Source organism: Miniopterus schreibersii, assembly GCF_964146895.1.
Source record: "Miniopterus schreibersii genome assembly, chromosome: 14".
Lineage (NCBI taxonomy): Eukaryota > Metazoa > Chordata > Mammalia > Chiroptera > Miniopteridae > Miniopterus > Miniopterus schreibersii.
The window spans coordinates 41,459,230-41,485,164 of NC_138114.1; the positions used below are offsets into that span (position 1 = coordinate 41,459,230).

Below are 25,935 nucleotides of genomic sequence, written 5' to 3' on the forward strand. Positions count from 1 at the left end.
CGCGCCCCCCACGGAGCCTGGTGGCCTCCTCCCCCCCTTACTGCTGTCTCGAGGGTGGGTCCTGAAGCCCTCTGTGCCCACTGGGTGCCCACCTCATGGCTGAGGTGGACAGAGCTCAGGACAGTGGCTGAGGTCACTGTCTCTTTGAGAAACCTTCTAGTCAGGTGCTGGCCAATCCTGTGGGTGTAGCCAGGGTTCTGCCCCTCCCCTCCAGGCCTCTCTCTCCACAGCCACCTCCGGCACAGGGAAACCACCAGCGTCACACCTGATGGGACCAGTTCACTATAGGTGTGGGAGGAGGGCAAGAAGGTGCAGACACAGGCTGGGAAGACTCTCTCTCCAGCAGGGTTGGAGTTTGGGGCAATCCAGGGCTGCCGCAGAGGCTTGAGCTTCTGAACCTTGTCGCCTGGGCTCCTAGGAAGCATGTCACCCTGCTTCTGCTCTTCCCATTGGGTCTCTCCTCCCTGCTGTATCAGGGTCCTCCATCAGTTCAGACAATGATGATATGATGATGTAGTGATGGCAGTGATAGTGGTGGCTATGATGGGGGTGATAATGGTGGTAGTGGAGGTGGTGCTGATGGAGGTGAAGGTGGTGATGGTTGTGATGGTGGCAGTGATGATGGTGATGGTGGTGATAGCAGTAATGATAATGATGGTAGTAGTGATTTTGGTCACAACGGGAATGGCAGTGGTGGTGGTGGTGGTGATGGTATTAGTCACCATGGGGATGGCAGTGGTGGTGGTGGTGATGGTGGTGATAGCAGTAATGATGGTGATAGTGGTGATGATAATGGTCACACTGGGGGTGGCAATGGTGGTGGTGGAGACAGTGCTAAGGCTGCATGGCATACAGTAAAAAGCCCTGAGTTTGAAGCCAGAGGATTTAAATCTGAGGTTGCTGGGTCTCTTCCCTACTGGGCAGGGAGTTGTGGCCTGTGGGCATAACGCAGGTGCTTTTATGTCCAGTTTTCTTATGTCTCTGTGGGTGTCTGTGTGTTTGTAGGTTATGGATAAAAAATCCTTTCCTGGCTCCGTCTTCTACTTCTACTCTCCCAGATTAAAAGATAAAGGGGTGGGTCATGGGGTTCCATGCCTGGAGCTCAGGCCTCCAGAGTGTCTGTGGGAACCAGGCCAGGGCCCTGCCTATCAGGGAGGAGCTTAAAGGGCTCCCTTTGATGCCCACCAGCTCTCCCAGAAGAGCAGGTCAGACCCAGCTCCAACCAGATGACTCCTGTCTGGAGTGAGAGGGTGGGGCTGACACAGAGCAAGAGCCTGGACAGGGTAGCTTTGTGCATCCCTGTGTGTGCTATGCGTGCTTGCTGTGGCTTTGGGCTTCCGTATGTGTGTATCTGCATGTAACCACATTAGCGGTCTGTGTGTCTCTGTGTGAACAACAAGAACTTGCATTGACCGGACCTTCCCTGTGTCAGGACCTACGACAGCACTTTACTTGCCTCACCTTGTGGAATCCTCATACAACCCTATGGAATAGGTGCTATTGTCCCCATTTTACTGAGGTGGAGACTGAGGCTCAGAAACGTTAAGTTACTAGCTAAACTTTACACAGCTTGTAGGTGTAGGAGTGGGATTTGAACCCAGGCTAGGTGGGAGTGGGGGTGGGAAAGTTTTTGGCCTTTCTCTTACAGCTGAATCAGTTTCTCCTGTTCTACTAGTCCAGGTGGAAGAGTTAGTGTCACAAATAGGATACAGGTGTAGAAGCAAATTGCTCTTTTCAGCCTTTAGGCTGGGCCTGAGGTTTCTGGTAGCAATACTTTGTGTCTTTTCCACTTCTCCCTAGAGCATGACTAGGTGTGGAAGGAAAGCAGGATGTCACAACCCTGCTCAAACTTTTTGATGCGTTGACGCCAAACTCACCCACACCGCCACAATGGGATATGCACTGGGTCCTTTGCCTCCTGGCCTCGGGAGTGCTGTCCTGGCACCTGTCCCAGTGCTGGAGGAGTTAAGTATCATGAAAAGCAGCATGCAAAGGGGGCCTCTGGGGAGCGGGTGCTGGACCTTTAGGAAAATGTCCAATTTGCCTAGGAGAGCATGAGTGTGTGGTGCTCAAGTGGGTGCTGCTCTCAGCCAGCAGCTGGAGGAGCACCCAAAACTCTAAAGGTCTTGGTCCTTCCTCTCCTCACTCCAGCCCCTCTCTCTTGCTTATCCATTCCTGCTGGCATCACTGCCATATGAGTGAACCTCAAGTTCACTCCAGCCCTCCTCCTTACCTTGCCTGCAAGCACTGATTCTCAACAGTAACTTCCTGCAGGATAAAGTCAAAGTCCTGAGCTAAACCTTCAAGGCTCCCAGCATGCTCCCCTCCTCACGCAGAACTGCAGCTGCCCAGGCTTACGAGTGAGATGGGGGATTTATACAGACAAAGCCCACAAGGCCAGTGAATTTCTGCCTTGCCCAGCTGGCCACTGTATCTCCTAGAAGAGAGGCTCTATGTACAGGGCGGGGTCAGGAGGGCCATCACCCAGAGTTCACTGAGGCTTGAGGAATGAGCTTGGGCACCCACGATGGCTGCTGTCCTGGGAGGGAGGGTCTTCAGGCACAGGTGGAAGCCTTCTACCTGTGTCCCTCTCTCCCAGGTGGGGTGACATACACTGCTCCAGGCATCTCTCTCTCACGGGATGTGAACAAATGGTGGTTTGGAGGGACAATGACAAAGAGGATTTGGGGTTTGAAACCATATTGTTTGGGGGCTAAAGAGGGTGGGAATGCATTTGAGGGCCATCAAGGGCAGAGGATCCCGAGAATGTGTCACTGGATGCAGGGCTCAGGGAGCATCTCTTGGTGGAACTCATTTGGAGTGGGCTCCTCAGTTCTCTAGCCAAGGTCCTTTACTTTAGCCAGGCTGGACTGCACACCCCTCCATCTGGTTGTTTGTTCACTAGCTCATGTCCTGTCTTCCCCTCCAGACTGGAAGCTCCATTAAGATAGGCCCATGTCTGTCCTGCTCTCTGACTCTAGGCATTCCATCAGTGTTTGTTGAAAGAATAAATGAAACGAGCTGCCTCTTCCTCAACTCTTTGCCTTTGTTCTTGCTGTTTCCTCCCTTGAGGTGCTCTACCCCACCCCCATGTCTTTCTCTACTTGTCAAAACCCTCCCCATGCTTCGAGACCCATTCGAATGAAGGCTTCTCTGATCCTCCAGCTTGGAGTCATTATTTTCCACGCTAAATCTCCATGGCACATGGTTTGTCTCTATCACATCACTTACACTTTTTGCTTCAGATGATAATGATTTCTGTACCCATCACTGACTATCTCTCTATTAGCAAGCTCCTTGGTGGCAGGCTTTACCATCTGTGCATTCTCACTTCCCTGTTCCCTGGTACAGGGCTGTCAATGCAGTAGGTGCTCTATAAGTGCTCAGTATAAGAAGGCGAGAGTATTGATGACAGTCAGTGGCTTTTTACTGGTCCAGATGCTGCATCCTTGCAGCCCAAAGTGAGGTCCCTGAGCCTCATTTCTCCAGGCTGAGATCTCACTGGTGCTGACTGGGCCATCTCCAAGCTCTCCCCCCTCCCTCTCCACCCAATCCCTGCTAACACTTTGCTTAAATCTTGCCCTACCCCAGTGCCGTTTCTGATATTTGCATGGCTTGCCCACAGCAGGGTAGGTGGAGGGGAGGCTGAGCTGCAGGGATTGTTTGGTCCTACAAGTTCCCTTGGCAAGAGCTCAGGAGAGCAGATATGGCTAGCCTGATAAGGAGGGGGCTGGGCTCTAGGGGGGCCTCCTGGGACCCCTGGACTAAACCCCAAGGCTCTGATGACTAGAAAAGCATGGGTCTGCATCATTTGTGTTGATGAAGACAATAGCAGGATGTGAATGGGTGTGTATGTGTGTAGTGAGTGAGTCATTAGAGGGGAGCAAGGACCCAGAGGAGCTCACAGGCTAGATTTTCTTCAACCCTTCCTGTTAGGGCCACCAGACATTGAGTGACAGTTTTTTCCCCCCCAGCAAGATCTAACCCTGGTGTTTCAATGGTTTTCATCCCAGAGCCAGACCCCACGTCCACACTTGGCCCAGAGTTTCTTAAACACTGGAACTTACCAAATCATTTTGTTCAACATGGAGATGTCTAGGTCTGCCCCCACCCTGATTTGCACATCTGGTCCTTACAGCATACATCAGGGGGAATCCTCACCAGGGTGCCAACTTCCTGCTGAGGGCAGTGCCCAGCTAGCCCTGGAAATGCCTGAGGAAGGAGGCAGCCTGACAAAGAGAAGCTGAGCTCAGGTGTGGGGCCCCAGGTGACGGGGAAGATGGTGAGTGGAGAGTGAGGGAGGAAGCATCTGCTAACTGAAGGAGGGCAGAAAAGCTGGGCCGAGGAAGGAGCTGCACCTCAAAAGGGGCTGAACCTTGAAGAGGGCTGCACCAGGCAGGGCTACTCAGCCTTGGTCTGCTAGAAACGGAATTGGTGGGACTTGGGAAGTCGGGAGCTGGAAGGGTCAGCCCTCTTGACATTCAAAAACAGAAAAATCCTCTCAACAGAAAAATATAAAATTATTCATGTGCAGTAGCCAGCAAGTAACCATCACTTTCAAGAGGAACTCAACAAACAGAGCTTGCTAGAGCTTCCTCAGAGAACCCTGGTGGAGGTGGCAGGAAACCCAACCAGAGCACTGAAAACAAATACACAATGAAACTATCTAGAGGGCTAAGGTAGTCGGTCAGGGCAGGTTCTGGCGCCAGACCTCCTGTGATCGAATTTCAGCTCTTACGGGGGTGACCTCGGGCAACTGAACCTCTTTAGGCCTCAGTTTTCTCCGGTATGTAAAGAAGTTAGAACATAGTAACACCACATAGTAACACCATATAAACATGTGTTGCTGGCACATAGTAACACCACATAAACATGTGTTGCTGCTGTTACGATTATTATTTAGAATCTGGACATCTAGGACCCAGGACCCATGGCAGATCTATTTAGACTCAGAATCAGCAGTATCACCTGGGAGCCTGTTAGAAATGCAGCCTCGAACCCGTGCTGCATGCACAGAATCGAATTTGCATTTCACAGAAGCCCCGCTGAAGGAGGGACACATTCACGTTCGTAAAGCGCTGCCTTAGAGCAGAGGGGAGGCCACACCCAGAAACTTGGCCAGAGATGGGGCTATTTTGGAGAAGGGGGCCAGCGAGGGTTAGGCTGCCCTGCCTGAGGGTGCCCGCAGCCTGGAACGCCCCGGCCCTGCTCAGCACCCACACTTCACGCGGGGACGCCGCGCGGGGGCGCCGGCAGCTACACGTCGGTGTGCTGGGACAGCCTGGTCCCCGGGGCCGCGGGGGCGCGGTGACTGAGGCCACGCCCCCCGGGCGCGGGGCACGCGCTGAGGTCGAGCGGCGGCTTGCTCGCGTACCAGGCGCTCAGGAGGCGGTCCACCTGCTCCCGGCTGGAGACTGCGCGCAGGTGCGCCTTCCCGCTCTCGCCCTGCGCGCCCTCGGGGGGCTCGCACGCCCCGGGCGGCTCGGCGCCCGCGTCCCGCCGCAGCCCCCGCGCCTGCATTTCGCTCCGCATGCTGGCGAAGAAGTGCAGCACGCAGCGGTGCGCGAAGTCCCGCGCGTGCTCGCAGCACGTCTCGTCGAAGAGCTTCTGCTCCAGGTCCACGTAGTTGCTCCAGTATCTGCGCTGCAGGAAGACTGTCTGGTCAAAGCAGGGCCTCAGGCAGCGGACCAGGACGGCCAGGACGATCAGCAGCAGGGTGACACTCCAGCCAATGGCCTAGAGGGTGGGGGAACGGTGGGTGTGGGCAGGGCGCGGCGCTGAGGTGGATACCCCGTGGGGAGCAGGCCTCTGGGGAGACCCTGCCTTGTAGGGAGGCGGGTAAGAGGGTCGGGAGTTATAACGTGCATTCAGATCCCTGCCCTGCCTCTTCCAAGCTGGGTGACTTTGGCCTAGTGAACTAAACTCTGGGAGCCTCCGTTTCCTCATCTGTGAAATGGGACGATAATCGCTGCGTCCGCTTCAGAGCGTTCTGAGAATTCAATGAAGGAGTGTGTGCGAAATGCTTAACACAGTGCCTGACAGGTAAGTGCTCAGTAAAAGGTACTTAGTGTTATTTCTGAGGGGCGGGAAGAATGTGTGTATTGGGTGGACAGAGGAGTATATCTCCAGCGCTTTCTGCCATCCAGCCTCCCGAGGACGGGCCTCGCTGACTCCTGGAGGATATGGATACCTGGTCTCTGTCCCGGGTAAGTCAGCACAGATGACCAAGCGCCCACTTCCTAAGGCCCAACACTGTCCTATGCATGAGTCATGTTCCTGATCCCCCTGGGAACTGCCTGCTCCTTGGTTGTGTCCCCAGCAGTGGGCAGGGGCTGCAGGAAGTTACTTCTACTTCCCCATCCCTCGGAACCCATGCAGGACATTTGGGAGGGCCGGGAGAGGACCTTTCAAATTACCTGTGACAGGCACCGCAGGTAGCGAGACACTGCCTTTCGAGCAGGGCTGTCCCTGACCAGCTCATCCTCCTTGCAGGGCACCTTGGCCAGGAAGAGCTGAACCTGGCTGGGGGTCATGTTGGCAAAGTCCAGAAACTTCTCAGGGTCCACGGAGCTGCTGAAGGCACACACGAAGCACTTCCCATCAAGGAGGGCCAGCAGGATCCAGAGAAGGGGGGCGGCCAGCGCTCTCTGCAGCACAGAGGAGCACATATACCTGGGAGCAGAGGAAAGGGGGGGGGGATGTCACAAAGGGCATCTGGAATTCAGCTGAAACAGGAAGGCTACAGGAGAGATGCAAGGATGGACTTCCCAGGAGGGCTGGGAATTACTATTCTTAGTTACATCAAAGGAATGGCTGCAGCTCCCACTGCAGGAGTCCCAGCAGCAGAGGGCAAGGAGGAAGGAGGGCTGGGGCCCTGGGAGTCCCAGGACTGCAACACTGGGGAGCTGGTGTTCTTCCTGTTCTGGGCCTTGTAGCAGACTCTGCTGGTGCCCTGCCCAGCCAGAGGCATCTACAGCTTTGGCCTATAGTTCCTATTCATGTGGAGGCCTGAGGGCCTCCCACCTCAACCACCTCAATCACTTGCCTGGCTCTGCCTGAAAGCTTTGGAGGAGCCTCTCCGCCTTAGGGCCAGGCTGCAAGAAAGTTCACAACCCCCAACTCAACCTTTAACCCAAGAAGGGTGGGGCCTGGTGGATAAATACCCCCACCTTCCTAACCCTCAGTGCAACATTTCTGAGATATATCCTACCCACCCTCTCAGAGGGTCCCCAGAAGGACTGAACCCCAGTTGCCCACTCATTATCACATTCTTCTCAGGGCCTGCTTTTGAGGGGAGCCTAAACTAAGACAGCCATGCCCAAGAGCACCTTGGACACCTCCCCCAGCATCCAGGAAACTCCCCTCTGACTCTCCGCAGATGCCTCTCCTGACCTACTCTGCCCCTCTCAGGGCCTGAATGGGGTGTTGATCACAGGACAGGAGCTCAGTAGAGCTGCAACCACTGGCTCCCAAAGGAAAAGGTCAAGGACACACCCAGTGCATGTGACCCTCCCTTTGTGGCTGGATGACAGGGAGCACAGAGCCCCTGAGGAACACAAAACAGAGGCTGCTTGTGTACAGGATGCAGCTGTTTCTAACTTTCACTGTAACAAACATAAAGTGGTGAATGCTGTGTGTGTGTATGTGTGTGCGTGCGTGTGCGTGCACGTATGACCTGCCCAGCGGTGAATTATAAATATGCTGTAGTCAGGGGAGGCTCCAGCATTTTCTCTGGGGGCTGTGTGGTTAGAAGGGGGAACTGAGGACTCCTCATGAAGTTACCTTGCATGCCCCTGAGGACACCTCAATTGTCCATGTCAAAGCATAGGGTGGAAGAGGAGATGGTGAGCCTGCAAAACCCCACCAAGCCCCTCCTGCCACTGCCCACAGGTTTAGAGTACTTAGATGTTTTTTCTGAAACACTAAAGGCAGTGGAGTGACCTGTGCTTCTTCCTACCTGTGGGAGCTCAGCCAAGTTACTTCACTTCTCTGTGCCTCAGGTGCCTTATCCTTAGAAATGGATCATATATAGGAGCAGACCCAGGGCTGAAGTGAGAATTCAGAGGCTGTGCACACACAGCGCTTGGCACAGAGCTTGGCACTGAGTTGGTGTTGAGTGTTGGCCAGGGAGCAAGTCAAATTGCTAAACTCCATCAACTGATTTTGATAGAGGTGACCCAGCAGGTGGGAGGCTCTGAGGACAGTACAAGCTTCCCTGGGGAGCTTATGGGAGAGGGATGCAGTTTTTAAGCCAACCATGCCTCTCCCTACATGCAAAACCCCTATACATGTCACAGATGGCCCTTCACACATGTAGTGAGGTATAACCCATGGCCAGAGTGACAGATGTGATGTGGGTAATTCTTGGGAATCTTGTATCATTCATGTGTCACTAGCACAGAAAGGTAACAAATGACAGAAATATCTGTTTCTGGAGTGGAAACTGCAAATGGGTCTCTTGAACTGATGATGTTAGTTGGGGAAAGGAGGGGGCACAGGTGAGAGTGCCTGTGGGTGCAGGTGAGGAGGCCTGACAACACCCATGGGGGTGATAGGGATTTGGGGGTCACCTGTCAGTGTTTGTGTGGTTGAGGGGGTCCTGACAATGCCCACAGGGGAGGGTCAGGGTGTGGAGGTGCCCCTGGCAATTCCTGTGCAGGTGGGGCCCCTGACAATGCCCACAGGGGAGGGTCAGAGTTTGGGGTGCCCCTGGCCGTGCCTGAGCAGCTGTGGGTGGGCCTGACAATGGCCATAGGCCTCTGGGTGGAATGGGATCGCACCTGATGACGCCTGGGTCCTTCCGGCGGCGCCCCGCGGGCCGGCGCCACTCCTCGACCATCACCGCGGAGTGCCGGCTGGCCAGGAGGCCGCAGAGGAAGATGACCAGCGGGGGAGTGAACAGCAGGCCCAGGCCGTAGACGGTGTTGTAGCGCGCCAGGCAGGGGCAGTGGAAGTCGAAGGAGGAGTACAGCTTGACAGTGACCACGGCCAGCAGCAGGCAGATGCCATTCATCACCGACTCCGAGCTGGACTGGAAGTGCTGGAAGAGCATGCGGAACTTATCCATGGCTCCTGGCCGGTGGCCGGGCGGCGTGGGTGGGGGACAGTGAGGCTTCGGCTGCCTTCCTGGCCAATGCTGGGGGCGAGTCTGGCCCCCAGGAGGTTCTTCCCTTCCAAGAACCTGGGGGACAAAGAGGAGGTGATATCCGGGCCCCCAGCCCTGGGGTCCAGGTCTCCACTAAGGCTCCGATGCCTGGGGATTGTCCCCAGTGCTGGTCTCCTCCTCTCTGGGGAATGAGTCACTGCTCTGTGACCAGCCAGCCCAAAGCACCTCTAGGCAAATGTGCCCTGCCCTGTCACTCCATCTCTCCCCAGCCTATTCCCTCCTCTCTTTAGCTTGCGGATACTGAGGCCTGACGGCTGGCGGGGTGTCCGGGGTGGGGGTGGGGGGACAACAGGCAAATTCTGGGTGTGGTAAGGCCAAGACTGATGGAACCGATTATATTTTCTGGTCTTGGCTGAAAACATGACTTGATTTTGCTGAGCCCGGGGAGAGTTCATGTTGGCTTTTCACGCTGGGAGGACCCAGGAGGGGCACTTAACTTTGCCTGAAGGTTTCCTGGAAGAGAAACCCCTTGAGAAGAGTTTAAACCATGTTTCAGCTTTGCCAGTGAAGGCCTTGGACAGGGAAGGCCTTCCAGGCAGAGGATTCCCCATGGGCAAAGGCACGGAGGTGAGAAGCAGCCTGGTGTGGCCAATGGTTTGGGGTTGCCGGAATGTAGTGTCAAACAGTGGGTGTCAAGAGAGAGGCCAGGAGGGTCAGTGGGTGCCGGCAACCCTCTGCTCCATTTTATTCTGCTGCTCTCTAGGTCGGGTTTCCCTAACTTACAGCTTCCACTACCTTACTCCTCTGCTCAAGTGTGACCGGGGCTCCCGCAGCCTACTAAGCATGGCATTCAAGGCCCTCCTAACTGTATCCAGACGTGTCTTCCCAACTCCACTGAAAACCCATGCCCCTTCTTCCCACGTTCAAGAGGCAGCTCAGATGCAGCCGTCACCAAGCCACCCTTGGTGACCTCAGCTCTGTGGGGGCCTCGATCAACTGTTTGGTCCCAGGAAAGGCCACCTCAACCTGTTAGTAATCTTTCCTAGCACAGGGACTTGGAGCTGCACCATTTTGTTCTCTGCAGCATCCAGTGTGGTGCTAAACATATAGCAAGTGACAGTGAATGTTCGTTCTTTGTGATAGTGGTGCTCAGACCCCTTCTCTAGCTCTGTCCTGTCTGCCCACCTCTTGACCTGTCCTTGTGGGCCCTGTCTGCTCCTGGGCAGCAAATGAGTGGGATGTAGGTCCTGCCCTTAATATCTCTGTGTCTCTGTCCCTCTCCCTTTGTCTCTCTCCCATTCTAACTCTTTGTGTCCCTCAGTGTGTGTTTCTGAATCTTTCTGTGCATGTCTCTGTCTCTATCTCTGTCTCTCTCTCTGTTGCTCCCTCTTCCCGTCTTTCTACCTTTCCCTCCTCCCCTGCTTCCCACCCCATAGCACCCCTGTCTTACTGGCCCACAGGCCTGACACTGGCTGCCTGGTTGGGGAGAGGAAAGGAGGCATCCACAGGAGCCCATGGGGCTGTCCCTGGGGTTACAGATCAATGGGCCTTGGGCCTGGAGCATGGGGGTGGGCCCCAACCCTGCGGTCTCTTCCTCAGTCTTCATCCCTCTGGCTCCCTCACTGCCAGCCCAGGGCTACCCCTGAGATAAGGAAAACCTCAGGGACTGGGATGGCCTTGACCCCACTGACCCCTACTCCATCCAGCCTGGACCAGCTGGCATCCTGGACTCCAAGCAATGGTTTTAGTTAACTTTGTGTATCACTGTGGTTCTTTCCTCAGACCCTGGGTCCTCATGGACATGAATGCAGCTTCTCGCCGACCCTCTAGAGCAGCAAGGACTCCGTCCTTCTGAATCCTCTCGAGCCGCAGAGGCCCAGCTCTGACCTGTTACCTCCACGAGGTTCACCAGGACCATTGCCTCTGCACTGACTACCCTATTCCCAAACGACTTTTAGAAAATGGAAATATCCCCACTTTCCCTGATTAAACACACATCAGAGTATCTGATGTGTGAGTGGGGTGTGTGTGTGGTATATGTCCTTGTGGGTGCATGTGTGTACATGAGTGGTACGTATGTGTGTAGGAAGTGTATAAGTGTGCATCTTCAGAAATACAGGTGTGGTTGTGTCTCTTCTTTCTATACAGTGAGTACACTCTCCCCTGAGGTTTCTTTTTTTTTTTTTCTTTCAAAAGGAAGACATTGGATGCGTGTCCCACTTCTCTCTCAGGCCTGGGAGGCTTTTGTTCCCTGGTGTCTAGCAGAGCAGTGGTGCCCTCTCCGTCTGAGAGACCTGACTCTTTTATCCTGATGACAGAGGCTTCTGCTGGATCTGTGTGCCAGGCCTCTCTGGTCTGTCTCTGGCAGACCTGGAAGAAAGCATGTGACACTTACATAGACTCCACTCTGGTGACTATATAGAGTCCTGTGGCCCCTAAGGGACTGGAAAAATAATGAAACTGAAAGGGAGGCTATTTAACAAATGGCACTGGAACAGCTGGCTAACTATTTGGGTAAATCTCAGGCTGAATCTCTACTTCATTCTTTGTACCCAAATAAATCCCAAATGGCTCAAAGACTTTAACATAAAAATTAAAATAATAAAAATTATACAAGAAAACATAGGTGAATTTATTCATAATCAGAAGCTGGGGAAGGCCTTTGTGAACAGAACAGACAGTTCATAGCTGTAAAACAGGCTTCAACTTCTGGGGGCAAAATGCCAATAAACAAAGTGAGAATAATAAACTGGAAAAAGATTAATGCCACGTATGTGCCACACAAAGGCCTATTTTCCTTCATGTGTAGAGGGAGCATATAAATCAATAAAAAAGGTGAATAAGCTTTGAGAAAAATGGTCAAAGGGTGTCAACAGGCTATTTATAGAAAAGGAAGACATGGTCCCAGTCCTGCAAAAATTCGAATTCTCATTTATAATTCCATACAATCTAAACAACCAGGTGCCTTTTTAAACTCACCAAGTTGTTAGAAATGGTAAGATCAACCCTGGCCGGTGTGGCTCAGTTAGTTGCACATAGTTCTGTGCATCAAAAGGTTATTGGTTTGATTCCCAGTCAGGGCCCATGCCCGGGTTCTGGGCTCCGTCTCCAGTAGGGGGCGTGCAGGAGGCAGCAGATTGATGTTGGATTTACACTGATGTTTCTCTCTCTCTCTCTCTCTCTCTTTCCCTCTCTCTCTCTAAAAGTCAATAAACTATTCTTTAAAATATAAAAAATAAAAATAAAAGATTGATAATACTCAGTGTCAATGAGGGCTTAGGGAAACAGCCACTTTTATACACCGATGGTAAGTGTACAAATCTGTAAGAGTTTTCCAGGACAATTTGGCAACATATTTAAAACAAAAATTTAATGCACATGTCCTTTGGCCTAACAGTTACATAGCTCAGAATTGGCCCTATGGATAGATATGCAGAAGTAGCTGAGATAAATGAACAAGGCTATTCATTATAGCTTTGTTTTAATGGCAATAAAACTGGAAAGAACCTACGGTTCATCAACAGGGGACTGTTTAAATAAATTATGTCACTGTCACAAAATGAGGTCTATACAGCCATTAGAAGAACACGCAAATCTGTGTTCATAGGAGAAAGCCTCTAGATTCTGACAAATTAAGAAAGCACAGTTTAGTACATATAAATATGTAAAAATGTTTAGTATTATGCATATACTTTTTGCTTGTAGGACACCCAAGAAATGTTGATAGTTACTACCATTGGGTGGTTGGTGAGGGGGACTATTATTTTCTTTCAATTTTTTACCTTTCTCAGCTGTTTGACTTTTCAAACAATGTGTACCTATGAATTTTACTTTTAAAAGATCAACAAAGGTTTATCTGGGCAGTGGATTTATGAATTAAAAAGTACATTTCTGTATATAAATAAGATTAAAATACTGGTAAAATATTAAAAGATTAAAATATTATGACTTACCCAAAATAAAATGACCAAATTCAACCCTGAACATTCTTCTATACTTAAATTTTTGATCTTCACCCCCTAGGTTACAGAATGTGGAACAACGTTCTTGGTTCACAGTACATTTCTAATTCCTTTCTCAGAAGAAGAAAGAGACAAGCCTGGTTTTATAATATTATTTTCATGGTTTTTTTCCTACATAACTAACAAGCTATAAACATGGATTTTCTGACTAAACTGAAATGAAGTTGTTCCCAGACCCTATTGAGGGGGGCTGGCGTTTTGGCGTGGGACCCTGGGTGTTGGGCCAAATGCAGAGACTTGGGGATAAAAACAGGTGAGGTGCTCTGGGAGGAGGAGCACTGGTCTGGCTGGATTGTCTGAATTCCACTTCTACTCCATAAACACCAGTCAGAATGACTCCAGGGTCCCCTTTCCCCAGTTGCCTACGTGCAACTCATGAGAGTTCTGAGACTGCCCTTCAGCCATCCTGGTGGAGTAGAGGCAGAGGTGATTGTGGGACAGTGCTGGGCTGGGTGTGGCAAGTCCCGGCTCTGAGGGGGTAATTTTGTGTTCAGAGGGCCCATGTAGGAAGCACCTCTGTTACTGGCCACACATCCTCAAGCTCTGTCCACAGAGCAACAGATGGTCACTGGCATCTGCAGAGGGCCAGGTGCTGTGCTGGAGCTGGGCACACACAGGTGCCCACATCAGGTACAGATGCAGACAGTGGGGCACCTCAGTGTGGCTTAAGTTTGGGGAGATCCTCTCTCAATCCTGGGAGAATCTCTGTTGGTGGGTTTGACCTTCTTTGGTCTAGCCACTGTGGTGGGGAGGGCTCCTCTGGAGATGCAATTTCAGGATGAAACATGAGAAGGTGGCCTCAGCGAAGCAAATGTGCCCAAAGGGTAACATCTGGGTGGCTAAAGAGTAGGGCTGGCCCTGGCCAGCGTGGCTCAGTGGTTAGAGCCTCGGCCTGCGCACCAAAGGGTCGAGGGTTCTGTTACTGGTCAAGGGCATGTACCTGGGTTGCAGGTCCCATCCCCACCCCGGTCAGGCGTATGTGGGAGGCGACCAGTCGATGTGTCTATGTGTCATATCGTTGTTTCTCTCTCTCTCCCCCTCCCCCCCTTCCACTCTCTCTAAAATCAGTGGAAAAAATATCGTTACTCCTCGAGTGAGGATTAATTAAAAAAAAAAGAAAGGAAAAAAAAAAGAGTAGGGCTAATTTCCTCACTGACAAATTTTCTTTACAGGAAGTAGTTAATGGAAGCTACTAGGATACATTCCCCCCAAATGCTCTTGTTTTGAAAGAGGAAATGAGCAACCTGTAAACATTCTTAGATGTGTTTGATTGACCTGAGGGCTTCCCCGAAGCTTCCGGAAACCAAAGGGATTCTAGTGGGGTTCTAGCGCTACCTATTGGTGGCTGGAGAGAGACACTGAGAGGCAGGGAGGGAGGGAGGGAAGGAGGAGGGAGGGACACTCCCTCCTGCGGGACACTCCAGTCCCTGGGAGAAAACTTTCCACAGGCCACTCTCTCTGGGAAGAGAGGCCCCCATGAGGCGCCTTTGGGTGAAGGTCGAGCCAGGAGAGAGCCTTGGGGACCTCTCGGGAAAGGTGGATGGAAGTGAGATGCTACCCGGCCAGCAGGAACGGGGAAATGTCTGTTCCCACGGCCTACGGATGGAGGGCATTTGGGGGGACTGAAGGCACTGGAGATGTGCCTCCTGACTCCTATTTGTCCCTCAACTTGTGCCATGAAGGAGTTTTAAATTTTTATGTAGTCATATTTATCATACTTCTCCTTTATGATTCTCTGGTTTTTGTAACATTCTTAGAAAGGCTTTTTTTTTGGCCAAGTAGAGGTCATTTAAAACATCGATGAGAGACAAGGCATGCTGGGGGTATTACCACCACTTTGAGGATTCTTCTTTGATTTCAGTTTTGTTATTTGAAAAATCTATTTTGTGTTCATTAGCGGCCATGTGCTCCCTGCTAACTTCCAGAGGGCTGAGCCGAAGTGCCTGGGAGCCTTAAGGGTCCCTCAGGCAGGAGGGGCTGGTTCAGGAACTCAGTGAGGACACCTTGCCTGCACCAGGTGTCCTCCTCAGCCTGGCACTGGGGCTCTCATTCTGGGGCAGGAACAATATGGGCGGGATTTGGATTCAGACCAGCCCAGGCTGTACCTCAGTGCTTTACTTGTCAGCTCCCAGGCAGGTGTCTTAGCTTCCCTAAGCTTCAGGATTTTCATTTGTAAAGTGGAGTTGATGATAAAAATAATAAAATAATAATAACAATAATAATAGTACCTCTCTCACAGGGTTCTTATCAGGCTTAAATGAATTAATACAGATGAAATGTTTAGACCAAGGCCTTGTACATATAATTAAGTGCTTCATAAATATCACCTGTCACAGTGGTTGCCAGAAGCTGAGGGAGGGAAGGATTTCTAGGCAGGGCATGGAGGAATTTTAGGACTGTGAACCATGACATTATACATTTGTCCAAACCCATAGAATGTACACTATCAAGTATGAACCCTCACGTAAACTATGGACTCTGGGTGATAACTATGTATCAGTGTAAGTTCATTAGTTGTAATAAATGTACTGGTCTGGTGGGGGATATTGATAATGGGAGAGACTATACATGTGTGGGGGTAGGGAGTATATGGAAAAATCTCTCTACCTTCCACTCAATTCGGCAGTGAACCTAAAACTGCTAAAAAAATAGTCTATTTTTTTAAAAAGGTCATCTTACCCTCTTCCAGGGTGCACACATACCATAGATGAATGATTCTCTAACTTGGCATGCATCAGAATCGTCCACAGGGGAAGGAGCAGGGGAGAGGGGGAGATGGTCAATAAAATGCAGATTTCCAGGCCTTGCCCCAAGAGAATCTGGCTCAGTAGATCTCATGAAAGTCATTAATTGATCACACTTTGGGAAACTGCTCCTTATGGACATGCGTTCTAGTTAGAGGATGATATTTGAGGAATGCCTGTAAGCTTTCCCAGGGAAAGCTGGACAGGACACGGGGCAGGCCAGTGCGGGCTGCCACCCAAGCAGGGTGGGGTAGGAGATGGCTGTGCAGGGAGGGGGAACTCCAGCTCTTTTCTCTGTTCCATAGACAGACTTACCATCTGGCAGGCAGCCCCTAGGTCCAGGGTCAATTGTAAGACCCCCAAACTCTTATCTTTGGACCCGAACCCTATCAGGTCAAACACACTAAAATATACCATATCCCACATTAAACATAATTTTCCTTCCTTAAACATTTTGAAAGGATTTTTATAAGTTTGGTTTTTCGAATCACTGGACTACAAGGAACTCATTGAATTTACAACTGGTTTTATTTCTAAGCAGTCATGCATGTGTTGGATTTCTTGCCAAGCGAGAAAAACCTACGATTGTCTTGTAACATAATGAAGTCTTTATGAGTACTCATTTAACGATTAATGATGTTGACACATTATGTTTTGTAGGCAAGTAACATTTATGAATTTTGATTTTTAAATTTTCCTATCATAATTTGGAACCAGTAAATTTTTTTAGAAAACAATACATTGCATTGCATTGATAACAGTAATTTAAAAAAATCCTCACCTGAAGATATGTTTATTGATTTTAGAGAGAGGAAGGGGAGGAGAGAGAGAGAGAAGCATCTATACGAGAGAGAAACATCGATCAGTTGCCTCCCATACTGGGAACTGAACCTGCAACCTAGGTATGTGCCCTGACTGGGAATCGAACCCAGAGCCTTTTTGGTGTAGGGGATGATGCTCCAACCCAGCTGATCCACCTGGCCGGGGCTGGAACCAGTAATGTTTTGTGTGTTTTTTTCAGTACTGAGTAGGCCTAAGTCCTGGGCCTATAGTGCCCATGGATAAAACCCAGGCCTGCTGCCAAGCATTCCTAACGTTGCCTCTAAAAGGACAAGTGGAAGTGTCTGCAAGAAACAGAAAAGAAAATGCCTAACACCAGAAAAAGGACCACGAGTACCCCTGTCTGGGAAACTTGTGTAGTGACTTCAAAGGTGTCTAGCATCCTGTGACCCACCCCAGGGCCACTTGCTCAATGATCTTTTTACTATCTCCATGGTTTTGCCTTTTCCAGAATGTCATATAGTTGGAATCATACAGTAAGTAGTCTTTTCAGATTGGTTTCTTTTACTTAGCAGTATGCATTTAAGGTTCGTCCATTTATTTTCATGGCTCGATAGCTCATTTCTTTTTAGCACGAAATACTATTTCATTGCTTGGATGTACCTGTTTATTTATCCCTTCACCTACTAAAGAACATCTCGGTTACTTCCAAGTTTTGGCCATTATGAGCAAAGTTGTCATAAGCATCCAGGTTTTTGTGCAGGTCTTTGTGAGGACATAAGTTTTCAGTTCCTTTGAGTAAATACCAAGGAGAGCAATTGCCTCATCTGATGGTAAGAGAATGTTCAGTTTTCTAATAAACCACCAAACTGTATTCCAAAGTGGCTGCACCATTTCGCATTCCTACCAGCAATGAAGGAGAGTTCCTTTTGCTCCACATCTTCACCAACATTTGGTGTTGTCAGGTTCTGGGTTTTGGCCATTCTAATAAGTGTGTATGGCATCTCATTGTTGTTTCAATTTGCAATTCCCTGATGACATAAGATATGGAGCATCCGTTTATGTGCTTATTTGCCATCTGCCTATCTTCTTTGTGGAAGAGTCTATTAAGGTCTTTGGCTCATTTTAAAAAATTAGGTTGTTTTCTCATTATTGAATTTTAAGAGTCCTTTGTATATTGTCTTTTATCAGATATGCCTTTTGCAACTATATTCTCCCAGCCTGTGGTTTGTTTTTAATTTCTTCGACAGTGTCTTTCACAGAGCAGAAAAATGTAATTTTAATGAAGCCCAGCTTATCAATTCTTTCTTTTATGGTTCATGGCTTTGGTGTTGTATCTAAAAGTCACCACCAAACCCAAGGCCATTTAGATTTTTCTCCTATGTTATTTTCTAGGAGTTTTATAGTTTTGCATTTTACATTTAGGTCTGTGGTGCATTTTGAGTTAATTTTTGTGAGAGGTATAATGATTGTGCTTAATTTTTTTGCATGTGGATGTCCAGTTGGTCATGTACCATTTTTTGAAGAGACTCTTTGCTCCATTGTATTATCTTTGTTCCTTTGCCAAATATCTGTCAACTTCTTTTATGTGGGTTTATTTCTACGCTCTCCCTTTTGTTCCATTGATTTATATTTGTCTACTCTTTCACCAGTCCCACACAGTTCTTGATTACTGTAGCTTTATAATACTTTTTGAAGCTGGGTAGTGCCAGCCCTCCAATTCTGTTCTCCAATATTGTGTTGTTATTCTGGGACTTTTGCCTTTCCAGATGCACTTTAGAATCAGTTTGTTGATATCCACAAAATAACTTACTGGGAGTTTAATTGGGATGCATTGAATCTCTAGATGAAGGTAGGAAGAACTGACATCTTGACAATATTGGGACCTACTGTGTGTTTGGCCCGAAACTTAGCCATGGGAGGTGGGAAACTGGACTGGAGGACACAAAAGCACAGGATGGCACCCCCATGCTGCTGGCAGGGAGACTGCATCTCACACAGTGCCAGGCATGCAGGTGGTGCTCAATAAATGGTCACTGGGACAAGGAGCAATGCCAGATTCCAAAGCACTAGGAACAAGCACTATGCTGCCAATTCCATGCTCAGATGGGTACATAGATCCCCAACCTGCAGAGGGAAGGCCTGGCTTCAGGGACAACTTTGTGCAAAAGGTACTGTTGAGAAGGGAACTGGCCAGGTGGGCTGGTTTGAGCAAGACTCTCTTGCTGACTGGGTGGCTGTATAGATAGGTTTATTTACTGGTTTATTTACTCATTGATTCATTGAATAAATATTTGTTGAGTATCAGGCACTCTTCCGCTTACCGTGTTCAGAGACCCCTTGCAGTTAAGGCAGGACAAACTTGTATAAGTTTTCCGATGCCCTGATAACTATGGGGTGGGCCTTGGAGATGGCGGGGGGCCCCTGTATTCTGGCTAGGGATGGTTGTAGCTGTTTCCTATTTTAAGGTTAGTTTCTTGACATGGAGGGAGATGTCATGCTATTAACTAGGGTGATCTCAAATTTAGGGGAGGTTGGCTTAGATGAACCCTGCTCTTGCCTGCCTGGTGGGGACCATCCCTGTGGCTGGTTCTGGACTTAGCATCCCAGAGTTCAGGGAAGGAAGAAAGGAGACTGTCAGTGAAATATTTTATTATTTGATCAACATGGAGACTCTTCAAGACTAGAACTGACCTGGGAGCTGTGGGGGGTTAGAAAGAAGAGAAAGAGAGAGGTGAACCAGCAGGAGGAGACAGGGCAAGGAACAAAGGAGAAGAGAGACAGCCAGGAAACAGAGAGACAAAGAAGGGTGGAGAGAAGCAGAGAAGGACAGGGAGGTCAGAAAGACAAAAAGTGGGAGGGAAAGAGGGAGAGAGAGGAAGAGGAAGAGAGACAGAACGGAGCCAGCTAGAAGAGAGAGGGGGAGAGGAGCGAGGCAGAGAGAGGAAAGAGTGGAGGCCAGAGCTGCTGTTGCAGGAGCCCCTGCCGGTTCCCTCTGGGTGCTTGCTGGGGTCCTCCCTCCGCTACACGCTGGTGTGAGTTCTCAGAGCACTCACGCATGCATACACCAGGACACACATGTACACACACGCAAGCATGTATGCTGCACTCACACCCGTCCCCTTCCTTGGGCACCACTTTCAGAATCCACACCACTGGGGAGGTGGGGTTGCCATGGTGACAGGTGCTGGAACACCACCTTCTGGGTATTAATAGTTTCCATTGAAGCCAGCAAAAGGGTGACTTCCTCCAGCCCCAGTCTTCCTGGCAGGTTCCTTTTCTCTCTTCCCTTCTTGGATGAGGCTGGGAAGGGCCCTCAGGGCCACGAAAGCCACTTCCCTGACTGCTGGCACCCACCTTGGTGGATGGCTTGAAGGTCTCTGGGATTCTGCCCAGCCTGTGCATGTGTGTGTATGTGTGTGTGTGTGCTGGGGGTGGGGGCGCTGGGGGGAGGGGGAGAAGGGTGCTGGAGTTCTTTGCTTCTGTAAACTGGGTCTAATCACAGCCCCTGCCAGAAAAGGATTTCTGAGGCACAGGACCCTGCAGAGGGGCCACTCTCGGCTTCTCTAGGGCCCATGCAGTCACATCGCCTTCTCTAGGTCCTGGGCAGAGACTTGCACCCAGTTGACACTTGACAGTGGTGTCCCCTCCCATAGTACCTAGCTCCCTGGATGGGCTAGGGAGGCTGCCCAGGGTGCAAAATTTCAGCGACACTCATTCTCAGGCTCAAGCAAGGGCAGGGCTGGCACTGCAGGACCCTGAGGGCCTGGGCCTCCTCACATTTCACACCAAGGATGCCCCACTTGTTTCATCTAATCCCAGCCCTATTGATACTCCCAGTGTCTCCTCAACCCTCACGGGTCAGGGGAAGTTTCTGTCCTGTCCTAAACTTCCTGCCTTGGCCCCTAATGCTTATCTCCTTCCTGTGGCGCCCCCTGGGCTGAGGCTGCCCTGAGCTGCAGAGCCTGTTGCTGCCTCTGGGCTCCTCAAGCAACACCTGTTTCTGGCCTTCGCTTCTCTTTGACCTTCTCCATCTCTCCTTTGCTTTGCCCACAGCCTCCGGTTTAGACCACATGGGGCCTGTGACATCTCTGCTGTCCTCTACCTTGGGGCATCACCCCCCCTCCCCATTCCCTGGCCCATGTTCCAGCTCCTCCTCCTTCCAGGGAGGGTGACGCTCTAGGATGGGCCTGAGCCTCCCCTCAGCCACTGTCTGCGAATCTTACCAAGGGCCTCACACCTCACACACACACGGGAATTAGTCTTGTCTATACAGAGCCTTCAGATTTATTGTGATGCCAGCAGCAGCTCCCAGTGACCTCATTCCAGCAGACTTCATGGGGCATATGAGTGCACGGGAGGGTGTGTACATGCTTGTGTAAAAGTAAGTGTGCAAGAGAGTGCAGAGATGTGTGCAAATGTGTGAGTGTGCTGCCATTTAGAGCTCATGAATTTCTGACCCATGAGTCATCGGTTGGGAGCGAGCCTCTGGAAGATACGCCCATAAATAAGACAGCACCCCTGACCTGCCATGTCCATTCTGCAGCTGGCTGGGCACATGATCCTGGCATCTGAGAGGCTGGAAGTGGGGAAGGGGGCTGTCTTTCTCTCCAGACCCCAGAGAGCAGCTGTCACGGATATTTCTAGCTCGCCTGGAGTCCCAGACATTTAAAGATGTGATGCCTGCAATGGGGTGGGGGGTGGAAGGCAGGGGAGGGAAATAAAGGGCGGTCCAGAGGCTTTCCTCCCAGGGATCTTAGTGGAGTGCTTCTGCTGGCAAGCAGAGGGATTCATCCATTCCACAAGTATTTTTGTATAGTCTGTCATGTGCCAGGCACTTTCCCAGGGGTTGGGGACAGCACGGTGAATGGAGTTGACCTGCTCTCTCCCCTCACAGAGCTTATGTTCTAGTGGGGGAGGCAGAACATAAACAAGGGGGAAAGGCTACTCTCAGACTAATTCTAGAAAATAAAACAGAATAATGGTAAGGAAAGTGACTGAGAGTGGCGGAGTTCTTTAGTTGGGGAAGGCGAGGGGGCGACACATGGATCATGCCTGAGTAATGAGGAGCCCTCATATGGAGACTTGAGGGAAAAACATTCCATCAGAGGATGGATGAGATGCCTATTGCCAGCTACGTCCTCACTGATTCAGGGCTAGAGGTGTCCTAGAGGAGCATGAAGGCAGATCCTCTCTCTGGAAGGCTCGTGGTCCGGGGGATAGTGGGGAGCTTGGCTGATGGACTGGGAGAGGGAGATGCCCCATGTGCAGGGAGGAGGAGAATCACTCCCTTTTCTCTTCCTGCAGGCTTCCTGGTAGCAGTGTTGAGCTATAGGATGGAAGACTTGAACAGGAGACTTGTCGAAGCCCCCTCCTCCAGAAAGTCTTCTTTGACTGCTACAGCCCACAGAGGTCTCCCCCCCCCCCCCCCCCCCCCCCCCCCCCCCGCCTCTTATGGCTGACAGAACCACTCAGTTCAGAGTTGGTGGTTCTCTGATGATGTGTCCCTGAGATCTGTTTCCCCAGCTTGGCCTGCGACCTAGTCTCCTAGGTTCGGTCTGTATTCATCCAAAGGTCCCCGACACTGTGTGTCCAGTAGCTGGACAGCCTGGGGTTGTTGTTCTGAGCCCTCGCCCCTTCAGATCTGACTGAGAGTGGAAGATCACGTGCCCGGGTCCCTAACCTCGCTTCACTTACTCAGCCATCCACTCACTCATTAAACAGTTTTCTTCTTGAGCTTTCGCTATGTACCTGGCGCAGGGAAACTGTGAATTAGGGCTTCTCACGCTGCGCCTGGCACTCAGGGATCTCAGTGTTCTTGCGGTACCGGTTCTCCTCAAGGCCACGTCCCCTGTCCGCGAGGGGGTGCGCCCAGCCCCGAGCCCACGCTCTGCCCGGCCCCCTCCGGCGCCGCGCCCTGCTGGGGCGGCCAGGAACGCGGCGCGCCCCGAGCCACATCTGGCGCGCGCGTGTCACTAAGACGCTCATTCACCAGCGCAGCTGTCACCATAACAACCGGAGCGAGGGCATCCTGGCGACGGCTAGGGGCGAGGGGAGGGGGCGGCGGCGGCTGGAGCTCCGCCGCCAGAGGAGACCAACGGCCGCGGGAGCGCCCCGCACACTCGGCGCTCCGCGGAGCCCCGTTCCATGCACTCGCCGGCGGTAAGGCGCCACGCACGTCGCCGCAGCGGCTGTCCCCGCGGGCGGGGACCAAGCCTGCCTCCGAGTCACCGAGCCGCCGAGCCGCCGGGCAGGCCGAGCCTCTGAGCGCCCGCGCCCGGAGCCCTGACTCTATGGCCCCGGGGGAGCGCGGGGGAGCCACCACGCCGCCCACCACCAACCGGAACCCGAAAAGCAGCCGGAGGAAGGAGGGAGCCCCGGGGGCCGCCGGCCCGAACCCAGGGGCCCGCCCGCGGCCCCCGCCCCCGCCGCAGGCGATGGCAGGCAGGTAGGCGGTTCGCACCAGAGCCCCCGAGGCGGGCAGGACCCTCTGAGGACCGCGGAGCCCGGAGACAGGGAGGAGAGGAGCAGCCCGCCCGCCCCCGGCCGCAGCCTCGCCAGGGCCCTCCCCCGGCGGTTCGCGCCCGCGCGCGCGCGCACACTTGCACCGTGCCTCCGCTCCTGCCCAGCCTCGCCGGGCCCCCGCGAGCGCCGAACCCCCTGGGGCCGGATGCCATGGGTAACAACTTCTCCAGTATCCCCTCTCTGCCCCGAGGAAACCCGAGCCGGCCGCCGCGGGGCCACCCCCAAAACCTCAAAGGTAAGGCTGCGCCGGGGCCGGGCGCAGCTGGAGGACTGGGGCGCAGGTGGAGGGGCAGGGAGAGATGATGAGTGGTTGGGGAGGCCGGGCAGGTGCCACCTGTTGTGCGTATTTGGAGACAGGACGTGTGTCCCTCCCCGGCCGTGGAGGTGGGCAGGGGCGGGGGGCGGCCTGTGGTGACGGCGGAAACCCGGCAGGATGGCGCTGCGCGGGGTCTGCGCAGTTCTCCCTGCCAGTACAGGGAACGTCACTGGACTCCCCTCGGGCCATGGTGCTTGCCGAGCGTGCAGGCTTGAGGAAGGGCATTTGCTGGGTGGATAGGTCAGCGTGGCTGGATGCTCAGGCGGGCCAGCTGTGCTTCTCGAGGGAGGCATCATAGTCTCCGTTTTCACCTGCCCAGGGCTGGAGAGGTCACGCTGGAAGCACTAGTTGCATTTCCAATGGGAGGGTCTTAAAAATCCACTACTGATTGATAGCAGCCTGGAAGAAAAAGCCAGAGCTGATGGCCTCTGGGGTCCTCTGCAGTTGTTGACTTTTTGCATCCACTGAATCAGCTTGGTTTCTGGTTCCCCCAAAGGCCAGATGTTCAGTTGGAATCATAGGAAGGAAGGGCCGGGAACCTTGAAACACAGGAACATTTACCAGGGCGGTCTTTGCCCTCTGAGTCCCCTACCCACCCAGCACTCCCAGGGAGACCCTAGGCCCGGTTCTTGGCCCTGCAGCTTTCAGTGCTGTCTCTGACCTTTGGGTCCTCCAAGGCCTTCAGCCCCCACTGATTCCCTTCAGGAAGCTTCCTTACCCTCAGAACTAGCCAGCACATGTTCTGGGCGTTCTGATGACTAAGAGTCCTCGGGCTTTCACAAAAAACAGCCCACTTCTTCAGCCCCCCAGGTTACGAGAAGGATAATAATAATGCCCTTTGACAAAAAGCGTTCACGTTTGCAAAGAACTTTCATGTGAGCAAAGAAACCTCTTTGAGGAGTCAGCAGCACCAATCAGACCCATTTTAGAGTTGAGGAGAACTGATGCTTATTTCAGATTCCCAAAGCAAGGGAGAGGCAGAGCTAGGCTGCAGACCTGTATCTTCTGACTTGGAATTCTGCCCTCTCTTTTGCTGGACAGTTAACCCTCAAGACTGAGGGAGAGGAGGAGAGACGGGACCACTGTCCTGCATTCTAACTCCAACCCTTTCAGAACTTCAGCTCTCACTTGGCTCGGGAAAATCAATGGGTTTGTTGTGTTTTTCTGGAAATTCATATGGTGGTACATGTCAAGACCTTTTAAAATACCATACTCATTGGCCTTGTGATTCCACCTAGAGGAATTGATCCTAAGGAAATGGATATGCAGGCAGGTACTTATTCACCAGGCTAAGATGTTCATGGCAGTGTTATTTATATTAGGAAAACAACCTAACAGTCCTGTGATCATGGTATATCCTCTTGGTGGAGTATTATGCAATCTTTAAAAGAGTATTTTTGCTGAATATTTGATAACTTGGGAAAATCCTCACAGCAGCATGATAGTTGAAAATGCAGGATACAAAGTTGTATGGATTGTAAGATCCTAATTTTGTTAAAAACAAAACCAAAAATGATATGAATGCCAACAAAATCAACCATAGAAAGTTTGCAAAGGTTAACAATGGCTTCCTCTAGGTAGTGAGGTCATATAAAAATTTTTATTTTCTTTTTAATATTTTGCTCATTCCTGAAATAAGCAAGTATTTTTATTTATTTATAATCAGAAATAAACTGTAAGTCTTAGCATGTATAAAGATTGCTTCAGCATTGGAAGCAGATTCCTAATGATGGAGGAAGCTGTGGACATCATCCAGTTCAGTGATAAGTGAGAAAAAGGAGGGAAATGGACAGTGATTGGCCCATTTACTCAGTAGGTGAGCAAGAGAAGGTGGCAAAGCCAGGCTAAGTCCTTCAAGGGCAGGAGTTAGCTGGAGGCCAGTGAGCTGACTTGGTGCTTTAACGCTCACAACGTGCCATCCAAAGGTCCTGCTCCATCCTTGACCCTACAGAAGCCCAGAGAAGGTCTTGATAATTGCACCTCTTTTACCTAAAGTTTGGGATTGTGGGAATGGGAGGATTTTGTGGCTGGGGTCTTTGGCAAGGGAGGGAGTGGACAGGAGAGGGTCTGAGGCCCTCTCACCTCCCAGATACCACCCTAGCTTACTCCTCTGCCTGACTCTCCACTTATCTGGCTTGGGAAACCCTCCTTCTGCTGCCTCCCTGGTTTGCAGGGATTGGTTTTTCTATGGGAGCAAATGGTGGAGAAATTCTTTCCCAGCAGTCTCCCTCTCCCTGCCCATCTCCCTTCAGGCTCGACTTACTAGAATCCACTCTCCCCTGCCCCTACCACACACCTGCTGGAGGTGGTCATGAGAATTTCGATTCTGCTCTTCTATCCTGAGATGAAGGATTAGAGCACGCCCTCCATCCTTCATCCAGGGTCTACTCACCCTCCTTCTCAGCTGACTTCCCTCTACCCTAACAGAGCCATCAGCTCCAT

General features: G+C 51.5%; 2 protein-coding genes and 1 long non-coding RNA gene across 3 annotated transcripts in view; 2 read left to right on the forward strand and 1 right to left on the reverse strand.

Annotated features, from left to right (window-relative positions):
* Positions 1–5,256: 5,256 nt before the first annotated feature.
* Positions 5,257–9,067, reverse strand: CALHM3 (calcium homeostasis modulator 3; the record flags this gene model as incomplete). Its single annotated transcript, XM_081158428.1, has 3 exons — positions 5,257–5,736; positions 6,417–6,672; positions 8,781–9,067. The coding sequence occupies 3 exons, from the start codon at positions 9,065–9,067 to the stop codon at positions 5,257–5,259; spliced, it is 1,023 nt and encodes a 340-aa protein (XP_081014554.1).
* Positions 5,335–7,709, forward strand: LOC308567129. Its single transcript, XR_014000268.1, has 3 exons — positions 5,335–6,042; positions 6,147–6,206; positions 6,493–7,709. It is a non-coding gene; the product is annotated as an uncharacterized lncRNA (long non-coding RNA).
* A 14,027-nt stretch (positions 9,068–23,094) lies between the features above and the next one.
* NEURL1 (neuralized E3 ubiquitin protein ligase 1) overlaps positions 23,095–25,935 on the forward strand; it is a 69,236-nt gene continuing 66,395 nt past the window's right edge. Inside the window, exon 1 of the mRNA XM_081158866.1 lies at positions 23,095–23,412. Within this exon, the coding sequence (XP_081014992.1) occupies positions 23,328–23,412 (85 nt within the window). The 5' untranslated portion in view covers positions 23,095–23,327. The remainder of the gene's footprint in view (positions 23,413–25,935) is intronic.